The sequence below is a fragment of the Lissotriton helveticus genome, chromosome 5_1, assembly GCF_964261635.1.
Source record: "Lissotriton helveticus chromosome 5_1, aLisHel1.1, whole genome shotgun sequence".
NCBI classification, from domain to species: Eukaryota; Metazoa; Chordata; class Amphibia; order Caudata; family Salamandridae; genus Lissotriton; species Lissotriton helveticus.
The window spans coordinates 1,481,975,518-1,481,995,053 of record NC_136065.1 but is presented as its reverse complement, the minus strand read 5'-3'; the positions used below and the strand labels follow the sequence as shown (position 1 = coordinate 1,481,995,053).

Sequence of the window (19,536 nt, the reverse complement as noted above, 5' to 3'; positions counted from 1 at the left end):
AATACTCTAGGTTTTCCCATTTCTTCAGAGGCAGTTGTTGCATCCCACACCACAGCCTATTTAGAACATTTAGGGCTAGATGTAGGTAATTGTAATTTACCGATTTGAAAATACCGAATTTTACCGATTCAGTATTTTCGTATCAGTATGGGCCTATGGGCCTGGAGGCCCATAGGAATGAATGGCAATTACCGAATTGGTAAATACCGATTCGGTAAAATAGGGAAAGAGTCAAGGGTGGCAGGGTTTCACTTTGACACCCTGTGGCATCCCTGAATAGTGCTGGTGTGCACATGTGGCATACATACATGCCCTAAGGGCATGTATGTCTGTCACATGGCTCAGGTGTAAATGCACAGATGTGCATTTACAGAGGAATTCCTTATTTACCACCAACTAATAGTTGGTGGTAAATAACGAATCCTTATAGCACAAAAGCACTCTTTAAAGTGCTTCCTACATCTCATTTACCGATTCGGTAAATACCGAATCGGTAAATGATGATTCGGTAAATACCGAATCGGTAAATGATGATTCGGTAAATATCGAATCGGTAAATACCGATTTGTTATTTACTGAATCTGTAAATAGACCACCTACATCTAAAAAGGCTATTTCGGCCGTTACTGACCGGTAATAGCCTTCCTACATCTGGCCCTTAGAGCCCTAGCTGGCAACAGTCTTGTAGATAATTATGGGCAGCATTAACCCTGGCTTTCCCACTCCCCAAAACCACACCCAAAACCCCTTCAACTTAGATTTGGGAAAACACCGAATTGGGTGAAGGGATTGTGCCATTTTTGGACTGTTGTGTAAGTTACAAATTTGGCGTAACTCAACAAGGTGTGCTTTCCCACACACGGGTGCTGTTAGTAAACTTGGTTCAAATCCACTAGCGATGAATGAGAAAAAGAGGTTATTTAAGCCCCACAAAACGTTATTCAATATGTAACTGAAGTAGAAGTAACAGTAACACGTCTTATTTTGTTAATCACAGTATCACACACACACACACTGTACTAAGAAGAATGACCACTGTTAGACCCAGAGGTTTCTGGTGGGCTAAGACACTTCAAAGCCAGAGAGAATCTACCGTCCCAGATAGGATGAGTGTGATACACTTGTCTGATAACTTGTACTCACCCTTGGTTAGCTTGTCACAGAGCTCTCAGGCTTATCCTCAGGACCAAAGTGTGAAGCACTGACACAACACCACCCTCGCAGCACACAGCATACACTAAAAAAAGACTCCAGACCATATCTATAAAACACTGGTCTTTGTATTACACATACATTGAAATCTAAATGACACAAGCATTGGATATATGCTTTACAGTTATATGCAATTGTCGAACACTCCCATGAGCAGCAGAACAATATGAACATAGTTGCACTGACCATGGGCAATCACCTGTCCCGGTATCCTCTCAGCCTGGTAAGCAATATAACCGTATGTCCGTACTACCCCGAGGTGTTCACGATAAAATCAATCCTTCCTACATCAAAAGCGACAGAAACATATATCAAGCTGTTCAGAGGTATTCCAATTTCCCGCTAACACATTAGCATAGAATACAAATTACCCAATGTCCCATACCCTGTACAGTTGTAATGGTCAAGAAATTACAGGTTTTGACTAAGCCAAGTCGTGACCCAGCCCCTCAGCCACCCCAAAGTGCACCAGCCAATGATACATTTTGCATCCACAAGCGACACTTGGATTACACTGTCAGGACCACCTAAAGTGGAAGGAAACAGTTACGTGATTTCGTCCATTCTATTTAGGCCTACAGGCACCCAACGGCACCTTCACGAGTGCGGGATCACTGTCCCCCTCATAGGCAAAAGACTGTGCCACCAGAAGCTGGTGCGCTTCCAAATTGGAGAAAGGCAGAGGTGTGAGCTGCAGTTGCTCTAGGCAGCCAGCCGTGGGTGCCCACAAGGCACCGGACCCCATGGGTCCAGTCACTATAGTCTCAACAACAGAGTACCTTGTGGCCTGGGTCCGGGAGAGGGAGCCGCGGACCTCAGATGGAGGCCACGATGTCAGGACTGTCGTACTCCCAATCTGGAGGTCGGAGACAGTCTAGGATTACTGCTCGGGTCCTGCAGACTCAGCAAACATCCCTCAACACCCCCCATGATATGAAGTGCAAGCTAGCACAGGTTTCCAGTTGCAAGGATGTGTCACATGGACTCAGCAAACTTCCCCAGCACTCCTCAAACTCCTCATGTTATGGAACCCCAGGTGGGCTGCTGATCTTCACTAGCACAATCCTCTACACAGTGTGATTACGGTATACGTCAGGTTGGTCCTTGTCCCAACCGACAATCACTTCCATCCGTCTCCGCCACACCCTGCGTGGTCCTTATGATCTTGTGGAAATGGGGAGATCCTTTCTGTCTCTGGGATCTCATCGACAGGAGGCAACTGGCCCTTGGAGAGCGCTTAGAGACCCGGGCCACAACAGTTGGCAGTTAGCAACATCCAGGCAAAATTCACAGAGTGATAGTCCCCTTCCTCGAGCACCACACGCCCTAAGCTACCACAAGTATGCTGATAATCCCGCTGCAGTCCCTCCTGCCCTCAATAGTTCCTCTTGTCGATGTCCCAGGATCGAACCAGCGTAATATGAATCCAATCCCAAAAGCCCCAGTAGTTATTCCCACAATGGCCTTTGAAGATTAGATCAGTTTAAAAGGCCACCTTTGAAATGCACAGGCCATCCCTAAATTTTGTCCTGTCTGCCTTCCTACCCTGGAAGGCTTGATCAATATCTTTATTGGGGCCAAGACCCAGCCCCTTGGGATGCAGATGCCAATTCCACCCCCTCGTATTTGTCCCAGGAAGACCCCTTAGAGTCAGAATTCTGCAGTTTCCCTTGAGCCCCTAGTTTATGACCTTCTTCCAGGCATGTACAGATTTAGCTGTCCCCCCAGCACCCAGATGTGGTTTGGAGGCAGGCTGGCAGGCACAAGGAGTCATAAGCACCTAAATGCCCACCTTCCCAGAGTGGCTTTTCCACAATAATAATGTTGAATCCACTTACACTACCAGAGAGGATTTGCCATTACTAACTCATCAATATCAAACACTATACTACTACTCTTCTGCACATAGGAAATACTACTCAATAGCCTTTCCACTGGTCCCCCATGTTAATCAGTGCGAGAAGTAGGCCCCTCCATACCGAACACACAATCCGGTGCTATTCACTACCAGAGCATGTAGTGCACATGCCCTGCCTCTTCCTGACACCACACCCTGCTCCCAGTAATAGTAATCTGCACACACAGGCCCTGCCAGGGCAAACCTATGGCACGTTTAAAGAACTACCTCCGTGGATGGCACATCAAGTGCTGCAGACCCACGGAGGAGCATTTTAATTACATCCTCTAGGTATATGTATTACCCCTAGAAACGGGACTTACAGCGAACTCAGATTTGCCAATCATCTATACACCAATCACCAGAATGTATATGACAACCACAGCGCAATGGAACTGAATGGCTGTGTCAAAGCGCTCAAAGTCCTACGCCAGCAAAACAAGGTCCAAACTGGAGGTCGAAAGCCTAAAAGGTCAGGGGAGACCATGCCAATAGATGCCAAGTCTAACAAACACTTTTAAGTAAAAAGTATTTATTACTTCAGGAATAAACTGTTTCTTAGTTCATCTAAAACAACTACGCAGAATATTATGAAAGCAGCAAGCTGACACATTATCATTGACAAGAATAAAATGAACATTTCTAGCATGTTTTAAAATGTCATTTAAAATCTAACACCCCAATGCCTATTTCTATGCGCTATACTTGTCTTAGGGAGAAGAGACACACTCAATACCTTGTTGACCGCAAAGGCTGTCTTTATCAGTGGAGGTGTGAAGACAGTAATCCCTGTAAAGAGCAAACACACACTGCAGTAGCAGTCAGTTGGTCTACCTCCAGCAGTTGGCTTTGTCAGCTTCAGGAGAGATGTAGCATTTGCGAAATACGAAGCGTGCTGGCAGTAGGTGTGATTATCTCTGGCAGCATCTCGCGATAATCTGGGTGAAGGGCCTGTCCTGAAAAGTGGTCAAGTGGCAGTCCTCATATACTAAATCTCATCAGAAATGTTTCTCACCTAAGTTTAGGAATGTCTGATACAGACTTTGTGCATAAAGGTGTGCATCCTGGATTTTTCCTTTTATACATATAAGGTGAGAGGACGTCAATTCAGACTACATTGTTTTGATTACATGTCTGTCTGTGTTCTTATTAAACCATGACATGGTGAGGAGTAGACTTTTAACCTAGACCAGTGTTGTATCTATGTCATCATTCAACTTGACACTTTCACAGTTTTTAGAAATATAAGGTCAAGTGACATTTGTGTTTAATGGCAGACATGGCAATGATTCTGCATATATTGAGAAATATAATGACTTTCATCGTTTGAGAGTGCGTAGCTACCCGCAGACATCCCAGCGCTAGTGACGGTGAGCAGATGGAGTAGGGGAATTAAGACGTATTCTGTAAAAGTCAGGTCTTCAGTTGCTTCCAAAAAGAAAGGTGGTGGGCCGTTGAACAAAGATGAACAGAAAGGGTGTTCCATAATCTAGAGGACTTGTAAGAGAAAGTACGGCCCCTGGAGCGGGCTCATTTTATTTTAGGTACAGATGCCAGAAACACATTGGCTGAACTGAGGCATCTTAAGGGGCGATAGAAAGTAATAAGGGAGTGATTGATTTTTGGACCGATACCCCAAAGGGTTTTATGAGCTATACATAATAATTTAAACATTATGGGGTCCATTAGGATGTTGGGCACATTGCCTCCGCCAGGGTGGCGGTGGCCCCCGCCACCCTGGCGGAGGCAATCCGCCCGACAACCACTCTCGGTTTCCCCTCCGCCAGATTAGGATCGCCTTGCGACCGCGGCGGTAAAAAGATTAATATGGTGGCGTTGTCTATCAGACACCGCCAGCCATATTATGATGGTCATTTGGGAATGCCTTTCCGTGGCGGCAATGTCGCCACGGAAAGGCATGCGGAGAAGCCCTGTGGGGGCCCATTGCGGGCCCCCAGGGACTCCGGGCGGGTGGGGGTGCACATGGGGGGTATCTATGGTACCCCCCAGCAGTTCCATGCACAGCATGGCAGGCACCGCGCGGTGCCTGCCATGCTGTGCACGGAAGTGCACAGCATGCTTTCCTGCCATTGTGGCGGGCGGTGCTGAGTGCACCGCCCGCCACAATGGTAGGAATGCAGGATGCACCTGCCACTGTGGCGGGTGCATCATAATGCTGGGGACGGGACCCCCACCCTTAAGGCGGGCGGTCCCTTTTAGCACGAGGATGGCGGGCGGATCCTAATGGACCCCTTAGCGTTCATTTATTGGCAGCCAGTGCAGTGTTTTAAGAGCAGGCTTGGCAGAGTGTGTTTTGGGAATATTGTGTAGCAGCCGGGCTGCACAGTTCTGCACAACCTGCAGTTTCCTTGTCGTGGATTTTGGGGCAGCAAGGTAGAGGGAGTTTCCATAGTCCAGGCGGGAAAGAACCAACGCCTGGACCATGACTCTTCGAGCGAGTACCGGAAGAAGTAGAAGAATTTTCCGAATCAGTCTGATGATACCAAAGCAGAAGGCTGCTAGCTTCACTGCCTGGTGATCAAATTTAAGAGATCTATCCAGCCAGACTCCCAAGCTTTTGATCTTGGTTTTAGGGGCTGGTGGGGGGCCAAGGCAGTTGGGCCAGCTCAGTCCAGATGTGGAGATGGAGTAATTACCCAAGATCATTAACTCAGTCTTGTCTCCATTGAGCTTGAGGCACGACTGGTCCATTCATGTGGCCACAGTTTCCAAACAGACTTCTAAATTAGCTGGAAGGTACTTTGGATGTTTTAAGGCTACCACTAGCTATGTATTGTCAGCGTAAGTGACAATATGGATCCCATATGGCAGGACTAACTCAGCAAGAGGTTTTAGGTAGACATTAAACAGTGTAGGGCTTAGCGATGAACCCTGGGGGACTCCACATGTTAGTGGCACACGTTTGGACGTATTGTTGCCTTCAAATACCTGAAACGATCTCTTGTGTAAAAATGACTTAATACAGGCCATGACATCACCTGAGACTCCAACCATTCTAAGTCTATCAAAAAGAATGTTGTAGTTGACAGTGTGAAATACAGAGCTCAGGTCAAGTAGGATGATTGCCACCGTGCCTCCCTGGTCGAGGATTTTCCTCTATCCTCCACCACTAGTAACAGAGCGGTTTCCGTCCCTTGTTGTGGTCGGAATCCTGTCTGCGAGGTATGCGGTAGGGAGAGAGTTTCTAATTACTCAGAGGAAATTCTGTTGACATATTTCTCTAATATTTTGCTATTCCTGGGGAGAAGCGAGACCGGACGATAATTACCCATACCTCAGGGTTAAGATTAGTTTTTTTTTAACAGTGCTCTTATCATGGCTTATTTCCATGACGAGGAAACTTGACGGGTGGATATAGATGAATTTAACACTTCTAGTAAGACTGGAAGTATGGTTTCCTCTACCTTACGAAGCATATGAATAGGTGGAACCAGATTTGACCTGGACAAAGAGTTGAGATAAGGTGGACAGGTTCATAGTTGGAAGTTCCTCCAGTCGTGGAGTACTGCCCAATGGAGTATCTGCTTCCAGGGCCGTGTTATCAGGACAGAGGGCCTGGAGAAAAGTGTTGTATGTATCTAAAATGTTCTTATTGAAAAAACTGCAAGTTCATTACAGTACAACTGAGAGAAGTCAGACGGTGTCTCATGTGAAGGGCACTTCGTGAGATTTTTTGGTATTTGGAAGATTTCCCTGGGAGCATTAACAGCTGATGTAATTTTTTCCTCAAAATGCTGTGCCTGTGCTCCATTTATTTCTGTTTGGTAAGTTTTGATGGACTCTCTATATTTCTGTTTTTTTAAGGTGCTATATTCTTTCCTCTAAGCTCTCTCTAGTCTTTTGCAATTTTGCTTAAGTTTCCGAAGTTTAGGTGAATATCAGGGTGTTGTTTTCTCCATAGGCCTGTCTGGCTGCATTTAATCAGTATGGTGGCATCCAAGGATGATTCAATCCAATGATTTAAATTGTCAGTAGCTATGTTAGGTTTGGGGTCCCATGGAGGTTTAGTATTCGTCATGGCTATGGTCCATGCCTCTGGTGAAAGTTTCGCCCAGGGGCATTCCCAGCTCTTAAAGGATGGGATGCTAGAGGGCTGTGACGGGGTGTTCCATTGGATCGGGATTAAAAAATGATCCAACCATGGCACCGGGGCTGGATTGCCTACTAAAAGCTGTTCATTATTAGAGAAGACTGGGTCCAAAATGTGACCTTTACTATGTGTTGGGTTAGTGACTTTTTGGACTAGTTGAATAGCTATTAAGTCTTGGGTAAGATCCAAGGCATCAGATTTGAGAGGGTCCTCTAAGTGCTGGTTAAGGTCGCCTAATAGGGTAATGTTGGGCGAGGTACTTGCTAGCATAGCAGCTGTATCTGTAAGGGATTTTGGAAATTGCACACAGGGACCAGGGGGACGATAGATAAGGATTCCTGATAGGGAGTGGATAGTCGAAAAAGAGATTGCAAAGAACATACTTTCGCAATCTTGAATAATATCCGTCTCAATACGCCCCTTCAAATGATCCTGTCCTAACAGTACCATCTGGTCCAACAGTACATTAATGATGGGTGGAAGATTAGCCATTGCTAAGCATAGTTGGGAAGTTTGTGTTTTGCTATGCTAGTGAACATTTCCGAGTAATTTTCATTTTGTTGTAAAAACTGAGAGAGTTTTACAGAATGTTTACCTGAATAGCAGATTCAATTAGATCATCTTTCATCTGAAGGTGTCCTTCAGTAATATTTACCATTGTTTTTGTTCCTAGATTAGGAGCACTGTCTACATTAGGAACATGGAGTTTGTGGTGTGAGAGCTGCATTTTTTGGAAGAAGCCAAGTGAGCAAGATGGTGAGTTCTAACCACAATGAATATGTTTAGTGTGGCATCCCCAACTGCAGAAACAGTTTGTGGAGTTTGTGAAATGTGAAGTTTTAAGAGAATGACTCATGTCCATGATAGTACCTAGGTTAGAAACTATACCTTGATTGCATACATTTGAGTGAGGGGGGGTGGATATTGTCAAAATAGGTACAAAAGGGGGTGGTGATGGACGGAGCATCTGAATCAATCAAACACTCACACCCAGTCAAAAGATCTGGGTTTAATCCATCACCGTTCTTTAGCCCACTCTGCCACCCCAGTTCAGACATGGCTATATGCAAATCAGTCTGACCCTGTGCCTCATGGGAACAATCCAGCCCGAACTATTGTCAAAATAGGAGATGATGGGTACCAAATCTAGTGATTGAGGATTCGTTTCCTGTGCTCTTTCCAACTATGGCTCGGCAAAATGGGTGAAGCACAACCCTTTCTTCACTTGAATGTCAGATTTGCTAGGGCAAGCAGTCCAAGGCTTCACAGGTAGGTGGGTCACACCTAGCAGAGAACTCATCAGTCAATCAACAGACAACATAACGTATTGCCCAGCCAGGTCATTATCTTTTAGTTAAAAGAAAGTGTTTTAAGATCACAGCACAATCTAATTATTCGCGGTTCTATAGGACTTACAGCTAAAGTCATTTCAGTTAGGATCTTCATTAAGGAGCAACATTCTCACCTTTCATTATTGTCACTGTGCACTATGGGTGATATCTTCTGACTAAAGTCTCAGTATTCTGTGGGCATAGGCATTGATAAGGCATTGGTGCACACTGATTTTCATACCCCATGGATCAAATGTGCAACTAATTTCAACATATATTTTAGCCTGGTTCCTTTTCCCCACCTGAGCTGGGGCCTCAGCAGCAGCCTTAGTTGGATCAGGATCGCTGAAAGCAGTCAGTGTTGAAGGCCTGTACAGCTGCACTCGCCTTCAACAATGGTGGCCTCCATGGCTGGGCGCAGTCAGGTGCTCAAGTATAGCAGTTGCAGCCTCCAGATCACATCATACATGAGGTTGTGCCTTCCGTGCTTGTGGCCTCCTGGCCAATCAAGAATCTCGACTTTGGAAGCAATGCACTCTTCAACCTGACTTCAGTAGTGACTGCACAAGTCTCTCAGGCTCATGACAAATTGCAGTACAAGAAAGGGATTCTTATTCTGTAAAAGTCGTGTTGCAGTACACATTAGAACCAGTCAGAGAGACATGGGAACTCATTCAACTGATGTACATGCTGGGCTTCTGCTTCTGGATAATCACTCCCCCCGCAGACCCCGACAGATTCCTTCCATTACTTAGAAGCTGGCATGGTTCTAGGCACATTATGCAGAACCTCAGCTCCTCCAGCAGAGAGTGAGGACTTCAAGTGATGTTCTCTCACCTCTAGTAGATTACCTGTCGGGCAGTAATCAGCCTTGGTCACAAATCAGCTCGTTTAGTAATCTGTGGAGTACTCCTTTCCTTGTTCAAGAACTTGGAACTAGAACAAAGTGAGGTGACTAGGATCTAACTTTTCTACACATTTTCTAGACAAGCGATGTGTATCCAATGTTTAAAAGGCTGCAGAGTTGGTTTGGGGTGGTTTGTTTTAAATTACATTTATTACATGTTTTATGTACATTTACAGAAACTGGAGTCCCATCCTTTACCCCTGTCATCTACCAAATAACAGTGCTCAGGGAGAATTAATAAGCAGCTTTTTGCCAGCAAGACCCTCAGCTTTTTGCCAGCAAGACTCTCATTAAATAGCTAAAGAAATCCTTGCCTCCATCAATCTCCACTTCAGTGCCTGCGTCTCCACCCTACAGCAACAGAAATGGAGGCAATACACTTCCACTGTCTGTGAAACGGACCTCACCCTCCATCTTGGACCATGCTAGATCAGGGCCATTCAAAATGGATCCCACGTTTCCAAGTACTCAGACACACACAGTCATACTACCATACAGGAGCTACACATTCACTGCACTCTTGGGCACATGTTATGAGCATGGGATGCCAGCCCAAGGTTTTGTAAATTCACTTAACAGCAGGACTTTACTCAAGAGGGGTCAGTAGACCACAATCTCTATAACACAGATAAAATGGTTTGTTCACGTTGAAGACTCAAAAACCACAGTATGCTGTTAACACCTCCTATTAGGATGCACCCAGGCCTTAGGCAGTAGTCCATTTCCCACTAGAGGGCCTGTTATAGATGACTCTTTAAGGGACAGGCCTAAAGGCCAGATGTATTAAGATTACACTTTGCGAGTCTATAATAGCAAATGCTACCGATTAGCTATTATAGACTCGCAAAATGCAATGTATGTAGGTTTCTGCAACTATTTTGCGATTCCTACATACTCCTTAATAGCGAATCGCAAATTGCGATTCGCTATTAAGGAATGACTTCACATTTATACCTAAAGACCTATAGAAATGAATAGGAATTGCATGCGCAATTTGCGAGTACCCAAGATACTTGCAAATTAGGCATGCAATTTCAAGTGTGCCAAAAGGACACTGTTGCACCCCTGAAATATGCATGTGTGCACATGTGGCACACATACATGGCCTAAGGGCATGTATGTGCGCCACATGGCACTTAGAAAAATGCAAAATTGTGCATTTTTCTAAGGATTTGCAATTGACCACCAAATTGAAATTGGTGGTAAATTGCGATTCCTTAAAGCAGGGTCGCAATTTAATAAGCGCTTCCTGCATTGCATTTAGAGAATAGCAACTTGTTATTTTCTAAATGCATTCGCAAGATAGGTAATCGCACAAATTGTCATTCCCTATTTTGCAATTTGCATTTTGGGATGATACATCCCAAAAGGCTTTTTTGCCGTTCGCAAAGATGCCAATTTCTCGAATCGACCTGTTTGCGAACGGCAGAATACTTGATACATCTGGCCCTAAGTCTCTGAGCACATGCTAGATTAGTGTGATGCCAGGACCAAACAAAACGTCAGAATTCCAGTTTCACATGCAGTTGGCACACAGGGCTAGCTTACATGCCTGTTATGATGCAAGGGGCATTCATATCCCAACAGTGCTGTTTTAAATTGGCTTCTATGGACTTCTCGCTTTTCTCGTTAATCAATGATGCATTTTAACACATTTGCTATTTCTTTGGCATCATGGAGTAATACAGAGAGACGGCCAACATGTGAGTTGAGGATAGGTTGTATAGTAGTTAGATACATTGAGAATCAAATGACTCAATTTATATCTACAAAACCTTTTTTTATTAAACTGTGTAATAAATGGCACAGCATTATATGTCCCTCTGTCATATTTTTTTTGTAAAATTTTTTTTAAAGATAAGAACACAGGAATACATGTATAATATTTCGTTCAGAAAAAAGAAGCAAGTATATGGTTACATATTAATAACATCTATAAAATCATTGAGGTAATGAATGTAGAAACAGTATAATGCAGAACATTTGTATTAATATTCCTAAAAAAGTAACCAATAAAAAAAATACATATTAGAAAAAGTACTGAACTACGTACTGGCACATAAATAACCTGTGAAAAATATGGGAGGGCATATTATATTAGAGAAGACATTTTTTTTTAAAGAAAGTAGGAGAAGAAAGAACGACCAAAGAGAGAACGAAAGAGAAAGAGAGAAAAGAAAAGACCCTTTGACATATTTGACTTTTTTTTATCAAATTCGAAGTGGTGACAAGTAACCAACCCCGATATTGAGCTCCATATAAATAGCATGGCATTTTATAATTTTACAATTAACAACAGTGGTCTGAATAGAAAACGAAATTACATATTTACTTGTGACCAAATACCTAATTTGTGATATACGTAAAGTGCCAGCAATATAAGGAAAAAATATTTTTCTCTTGACCTTTTAGGGTAAAATCAGAACTATAATTTATATTTGAGTTGCAGCAACAATTAATTATTGCAATGCTTATTATCAAGTGCTGATTGGTAGTTCTGAAGAAGCCACTTGACTCTTAAAAAGTGTTATTAACAAAGGTGCTTTTCTTTGGAAAAGTGGCTCATAGCCACATTCTGCACCTTGAGTGGGTGATAAAAGAAATAGTGAGTCAAAAAGAGGGCTCATCTGTGAAACACTTCAGCCTGCCTGAGATGGTGAAATAGTGTTATTTTCAGGTTCATTTCAGAGGAAGTCTGACACAACTCTTTAGTTGTTGTCTGGAGATTTAGTAAGAGGAACAAGACCGGATATGTGGTTATTCACCCCAACGAGTCTGGATCACAAGGTAAAGTTGCAGCTTGTTCGCTAACTGCCCATGATGATGCACGGTTTACATCATTTGCTGTTAGATGCATTTTTCGAATTTAAATTATGAACCCCTCAATAGTTCCTCGAATAACCAAAGATGTTATTGCAATAAATATACAGATCGGTTTGTTCCATTAAAGTAAAGTGCCTCCTTCTATCAAAAAGCTGCTAATCCACCAGGCTGGCCCGGTAAGCATGAACTGGTTCTTGTTACTAATCGGCAAACACCAACCCTAAAGGGAAGTTACGCAGGCTTATTTTCTGCGGATCAGCAGCCCCCATGCCCCCCTCAGCGCCTTGAGACTCTTACGAGTGAGTAGCCACACTATATAACCCCCTGATTGATTGATTGATTGTTTGATTGAGGTATCGGGTAACCTTCCAAAAAGATAGATAATCATATTTAGTTATAGTTTGTTCAATTTGCAGCTTTATCCAAAATATGAACTAGTTTTACATCCATTAGACCCTCTGGCCCACAGCAGGCTCATAGCCAAATTACTAACCTGAGAGAGGGAACCTGTAGGAGTGTAACCCACGAACCACCTGCGCAATGGATCCATCATGTAGCCCACAAACCACCCGCTCATTACTGGAAGAAGGTGCGTCGTAGGCAATTATCAGTCCTGTGAGACTACAGGATTATTTTGTTAGTGAATTCTGAAAACTCCTTTCACCACCGTTGGGCACACACACGAGAAGCCACTCTATACATTGCTAGGATTGTATTAAAATCGAGATCCTAAGAGAGTGTTCATAAAATGTATAAATACAACTATAAAATGAAACAATGTAATGGCAATAAAAACAATTACTAAGCAAAACATTTTTTTTTTAAATCGCAACATTGTTAATGTATTTCAAATATTCACTGCACTGAATGATGAACTCAGTCTTTGTTAATTAGCACAGAACAACTCTGCTATTTTAGAAGCAGAAATGTCTATCTGAGTATCTGAAGTGACCTCTAGCCAGTGTACATTAGCCTGAGCAACAAGTCTGTTGTTCTGTTCTTTAAGAAGGTCACTTTCTATTTCTGCCTCGCTTGTGGTGTTGATAGGGCCGTGCCTGGCTCCAAGTAGCTGATGTTCTCTGCTAGTGATGTTTGTAGCTCAGCTCATGCAAATCCATCTCTCAGGAAGAATACTGAAGATTCCTCTCTGCCTAATACTTGTCTGTACTGGGCTTCAATACAATTTTCTGATTCTTTTGAAGATGGCATGGCTCATGATGAATGATGTAAAATGCAAGAATTAACAAATTACTCTTGCTGCACTTTCACTAAATTCTATCACACATTATAATTAACATGAATACATATACATTAATAACTGATGTGCTACCATTCGGTACTAAAGAAATGTTATAAATTGTGCATGTCCAATGAACACTGATGCAGCATGTGTTTATAAATGAAAAATGGGCACTCAAGTACATATGAAATTCAGTAGGGGTACATAAGCAGAAAAAAAAACAGATTACAGGGATGCTGGGAGGGCGGAGGGCGAGCATTTAAACAGGCTGGAAAGGACGCGCAGCCAGTGAAGAAAAGGTAACCATAACTGGGTTACGAGTGCCCGTGTACTTTGATGTTTTTTTTTAAATTGTACTGCCTGATTTGTTTTAATGTGTATGAAGGCTACTATTTGGCATTATACTTAACTGCTTTACTGCCGCCAGATCCTTTTTTGTCATTTAGGCATTTTCTGATTTCCGTCCCCAGCTGTGGTTTTGCCGGTGAGCCGTCTAGTTTGATCAGCTGCTGCACAGCAGGGCTGCTGGGAGGGCGGAGGAGGAGCATTTAAACAAGCTGGAGTGGACGTGCAGTGGGCGCGCAGAGCGGGTGCGCCGATGGCACTCCGAAGGCACGCATAAGGCAAGCCTGTCTGCACCTGTCCGTGTCCCACCTGGGCCAGAGGCCAGAACCCCTGGTCATAGGCTGGTTTACTCCATGAAGGAACTCTGAGATTTGAATGGGTCGATCTGCACAACTGCCCTTCCAGTAGCACTAGAAGGGAAGCTTCTTATGGGAAACCTGCTAGTCGATAAGGAGGGGCCAGCAAGGAGCTACACTCAAGTTCAAAGAGCAAAAGGTATGGGGCGGATGATCCCTCTAGACTAAGGGCCGCACTGCTGAACACTCGGTCCCCCCAGAAGCACAACTTGGACATTTTTACACTACTACAGGAGAAAGAGCTAGACATGCTCGTACTAACGGAAACGTTGTTACAGGATGCCTCAGGTCCCGCTCTAGTGGCCTCACTTCCCCAGACTATGATGTCCTGACATATAAAAGACAGGGCAGAAAAAGAGGAGTGGGGTAGCAATATTTTGCCGTAGGTCCCTGCCCACAGAAGGGATAGTAGCTGAGAACTTAGATGGAGCAAAGTTCCGGGGAAAAAAAATAGGGCTAAAATCTATTTGCCTGATAGTAGTGGTAGTATATCGTCCACCCCGGTCAACCCCTCTGTTCAATGATCTACTCACCGAAGTGGTCAGCGATCTTTGCTCTAGATATCGGCAGATTCTAGTGTTGGAGGACTTTAACTATCGCTGGGACCAGGCACCAAGAGAGCTCGTGACTACCAGGTTCGGAGAGGTAATGACCATGCTGGAGCAGAAAAACATTGTGGAGATCCTCACCCATAAGAAGGGCCACACCCTAGATCTCATCTGGAATACGCTGCCTGCTGCACAACTAATAGAGTGTAGGCCATGCGGCTGGTCAGATCTCTATCTGATCACTTTTGTGATCCCTGTGCCCAGTCAACCAAAGTACCTACCCCCAGTCTGGAGGACGGTATGGAGCTGGCATAAAATAGAGGAAGCTGGTCTGAGGGAGGCACTGTTTGAGACAACGCACTGTGTATCGCCAACTCCTATGCCTCTTTCTAATCTGCTGCCATAGGTCTTGCTCCTACACCCCAAGGTGTCACCCATCTTTCTCTCCGACACCCCCAATTCTCATTTTACTGTGCACTCTACTGTGCACCGTCCACTACTTCACTGTCCCTGACCCTACTTGACATACTCACTCCTGCCCTTAGGTCTCAACTTTTCATCTCCTCTTTTAACATCAATGCTCATCCCTCTCTTCTGCAACAGGTTTCTCTCTCCTTCCCTTCTTGGTATTACCAGTTTCTTTTCAGCCTCTCTGCCATACAGCTCTAGCAATACACACCAATACCCAAAAAAGCAATCATTCCCATCCACTTACAGCTGGGACTGTGATTAGGTTTGTCAGTACTCAACTCCCACAGTCCTCTACAGTTATAGGCCAGACCTAGGGACTTTGCCAATGTGTATTATATTTTATTTGACATTATTAGAAATGTATTCATATTTCAAACTATTAGAAAGGAATGCAGGTAGGGACTTAAAATAAAAACCCCTAGGAAATAGTGTTAAATTAAAGACATTTTTTTAAAACTGTGACAATATAAACATGATATGTACTATTTAAGTATATTGTTCTAGCAATAATATAAACTTGTTAATAATGTTTACTTTTTTAAATAATTTAAGTTTAGTAGTACTTACACTTTTGTAGAAACTTACACTTTGTTGTACACTGAGCAGTACACATGGCCAACCACTTGTATAGCAACACTCTCCCATAGAAAATATATCAATATATAAATGGAGGTAGAGGCTTAAACAAACTCCCCATAGGAAATAGTGTACAATAAAACGAAATTATTTAAAGTAGTTAAACAGATAAAAAAATATAAATTAATATTAAAGCAATATATGAAAATAGTACGTGTATTATGACCTGTGTGAACCTTGTAAAGTTTAAGATTGTAAGAAACACTCCCAAAATTGGCATTAGCAAAGTTGGCCATCTTCGTACACCCGTAAAAACCAACAGCTCATAATGAATTTCAGTCTAGACACTGCTAACCAGTGCTTGGTTTATAAGAAACTGCCACATTGACCTGGGTTACCTACTAGTGGGAAATTTCGACTGGATCAGATTTGCACTAGATACATACAATTTTAAGACTTTGTTCTTATCTGGATTGACATTGTTCACCTGCAAACTCCAAACATTCGACCTGACTGAATTAATTAATATTCATGACATACAATTGCCCCTTCAGCCTTTGATGTATGCGACAGCGGCCAGGAGAGTAAGAGCCCTGAGCCCTGCTACTAAAGGACTTATGAAGGTGGACGTTGACTATTAGTCTCCAATTGAATGTGGACCTGACTACTTGCTGGTACCACAGACAATTTCCATACCAGTAAAAGTATGGTAACTTTCTGATATATTTTTTTCACACAAATGAAGCGGAGTGACATAACGAACAGTCCTGAAGAATGCTAAGAACCTTTTCAGTCTATTAAGGCAGAAACATGTTGGCCCTATCCTAATAGGGAACATCTACATCCCTATTTTCACTAAGCTTCTTTTAATCTATCCACTTAGGACATCAATAAAGGATTGACCCTGTCAACCAGGAGATAGTTTTAATTCACAATTAAAAAAGTTTTTTGCACTCTGCCCCTCAATCTGCCCTACATTGGATGACAAAAAAACACCTCATGCTCCTCTCCTGCAGGGGAGTTGTAGCCCACATTGGGTACCATGCGGTCCCAGTGTGCAACAGGGAGCCCAATTATGAAGCATGTCACCTTAGGGTCAGTGAGGGTTCTTGTCTTAACACATGTGTGCGTCTGTCCCTTCCCCACTCGATTTGCTTCTTTGGTGAGTAGCTAGGGTCCACCATCCGGTTACTTTTTTGTGAGTTTATACAATTGTGAGTGTCAAGAGGAAGTGAGATGGTGTAGCTTTCCTTATTTGAAGAAAGAGGCGCATGCTTACCTCTACAACACCAGCTTCCCTTGGTAGCACACTAAGGGGAAATGCATGGTGGCAAAGGGTACATAACTGGGGTGGAGTGGATTCATTTTCAGAGGAAAATATGGAAAGCAGGAAATAAAAACACCTAATTGTTCAGAGATGAAGACAGGATGCTCAACTCTATAAAAAAAGGAACAGTGTAATGATGACTAGAAACTGAAGTATGAAGGTCAAGGAATGATGCAGTAGTGACCTAGATCTAGCCAGTAGTTGACCGGGAGTTACCAGAAGCCCTGGAAAATGTGTCCATACCAGCCCTGTATTATATAAGTGAGTGCAGAGAGTCAACAAAAGAACCCAGGGGAAACAAATTACACCAGTGACTATAATAAGTTTGGATGCATCCCCTGAGTGCTGATTTGACGGAATATCTAAGGGTTTCTCCGTCCTTCGAGCTCTATAAGAAGCCTCAGGTTCTCAGCCTAAGGAGGCTGTTCGCCAGTGGTGGCTTCTCTGCAATGGGGGAGGAGTGTCGCCCCACTACCTGGTGCAGAGCCAGGAAACGAAAAATAAAACGATGCCGTAGCATCATTTTATATTTTGTTTGCCAGCTTGTGCATGGAGGGGCGGGTATCGAAGAGTGCAGGAGGAGTGAATGTGCAAATCCCGAAGTACTCATGTGTGATTAGTCGGCCATCTCAGACTGACCAAAACATACATGTGCACTTAAGTTTCTCAAGCCGGCTGCTTTCATCCGCAGGCTGGAGAAACCCCACAGACTCCCTAGTCTGAGCAGGGCGTCTTTTCAGCCCACTCAGATTGGCTGGGAGTCTGTCCCAGGGGTTGCTGAAACCCAGGAAGAGGTCAGCAGTAGCGACGCAACGCGGGAAAGGTGTCAGGTAATTAATTTTTTTTTATTATTAACGTGTCATTCCACCATATCCCACCCACGCTCGCTCCTAACCCTGCGCTCACCCCACCCGCCTCACCTCCCTTTGTTAGTGGCAGCCACCACTGCTTTTCACTGTGTCCTACGCTGTGGGCGTAGCCCTGGAGTTGTGTGTGGTATTTGTGGGTGGCCTAGAGGTGTAAAGTGTGACTCAAATTGGATGTATTTTGAAAACTCTTGAACAAACAGCTGTGTCATCATATCCCACTGTTTTCTAAAAAATAGAGGCATGCACTAAAACATAACACAAAAGGAATGACAAATTCAGACAGAAGAATGTTGTCTTTTCAGTTTCCTGTAGAAAAGGTAGGTTGAAGGGACATTCCTAATGTCACTCACCAGCCACGGTGAGGTAGGTGTAGTCCATGATGTCGAGAAGGTGGCTCCTTTCAATGCCGCACCAGTACCAACCAGTGTCTTCACTTCTGAGCTTCTCCATGGTGACAGTCATCTTTCCATCGGTTGCTTGGTCATTTATCATAATCTCACCATCAGGCGTTTGTGAAGTGTAACGTAGTATCGTGCAGGATGCGCGGTAGTAACCTTTGCACCAATATTTGACATACTCTTTGTACGCGGGATCATAGTCACACTCAACATTGATGGGGCTGCCTTTATTGCCAGTGTACTGCTTCTCCTCGATTGTTAAGCAATCTGTGGATTAAAAAGACGGCATGATTATTTCATCATCATCATCAAAATACTTTATTCGGTATTTTAGAACCATAAAAGTACACAACAAATAAAAGCAATATACAAATACATGTACAATAAAGTTTTTTTAAAAAAGATAGCACCATAAAACCTTATAAAACATGGTGTAGATTCAAAGCAGAGAATGGCTTATAAAAAAACAAAGAGACCATCACTTGTAAATAGTTAATAAAAAGGGAGACAAATTTAAGAAGGATAAATAGCCCTAAAAATCTGTCCATTTTATCATCTGCAAAAGAGACCCCCATTAAAAGGTAAAATCATTATAACCAAAACCAGTTAAGAGGGAAGGATTTTAAAAAGACAGGCAAGGTTCTTCAGGTAGTCAGATTAAAAACTGTCTTCTGTACTATCCAAAAGTTCAGACCAACGCCTCCATTCTAATGCACCGGCTACAATATAGGTATTTATATACTGCACAGCCAATAATCCGACTCGTTTCAGTGCACAGCAGCCATAGAGCATTCTGGCACTGCAGACATAGATGATTATTCCTAAATTTGCACAGGTGAGTTCCTTTATTGTGCTTAAATGTTCCTAAAAATTTCACCGAATGCAGTGTCGGGCAATATAGAGGTGGAAAACGTATACAATGATCCAAACATTTTTGCATTAAAGACGTTGGTCAGTCTAGTGGGAGCACATACATTCTACGCAATGCCAGCTCATGGGTTTTTAGAGTATTCTATGTTGCAGTTTGGAGTGCATTTGCAAACTGAGGCCTCTGCAGAACATGCTTGTTATCAGTGTTGTGCGTAGCAAAGGCACCATTATCTTCTCACCCACTTCCTTTTATCG

General features: G+C 43.4%; 1 protein-coding gene across 1 annotated transcript in view; it reads right to left on the bottom strand.

The window, feature by feature from the left end:
* Positions 1–19,536, bottom strand: part of LOC144753658 (transmembrane domain-containing protein TMIGD3-like) — a 166,215-nt gene that overhangs the window by 114,251 nt on the left and 32,428 nt on the right. Inside the window, exon 2 of the mRNA XM_078641271.1 lies at positions 18,364–18,678. Coding sequence (XP_078497397.1) covers positions 18,364–18,678 — 315 coding nt within the window. The remainder of the gene's footprint in view (positions 1–18,363; positions 18,679–19,536) is intronic.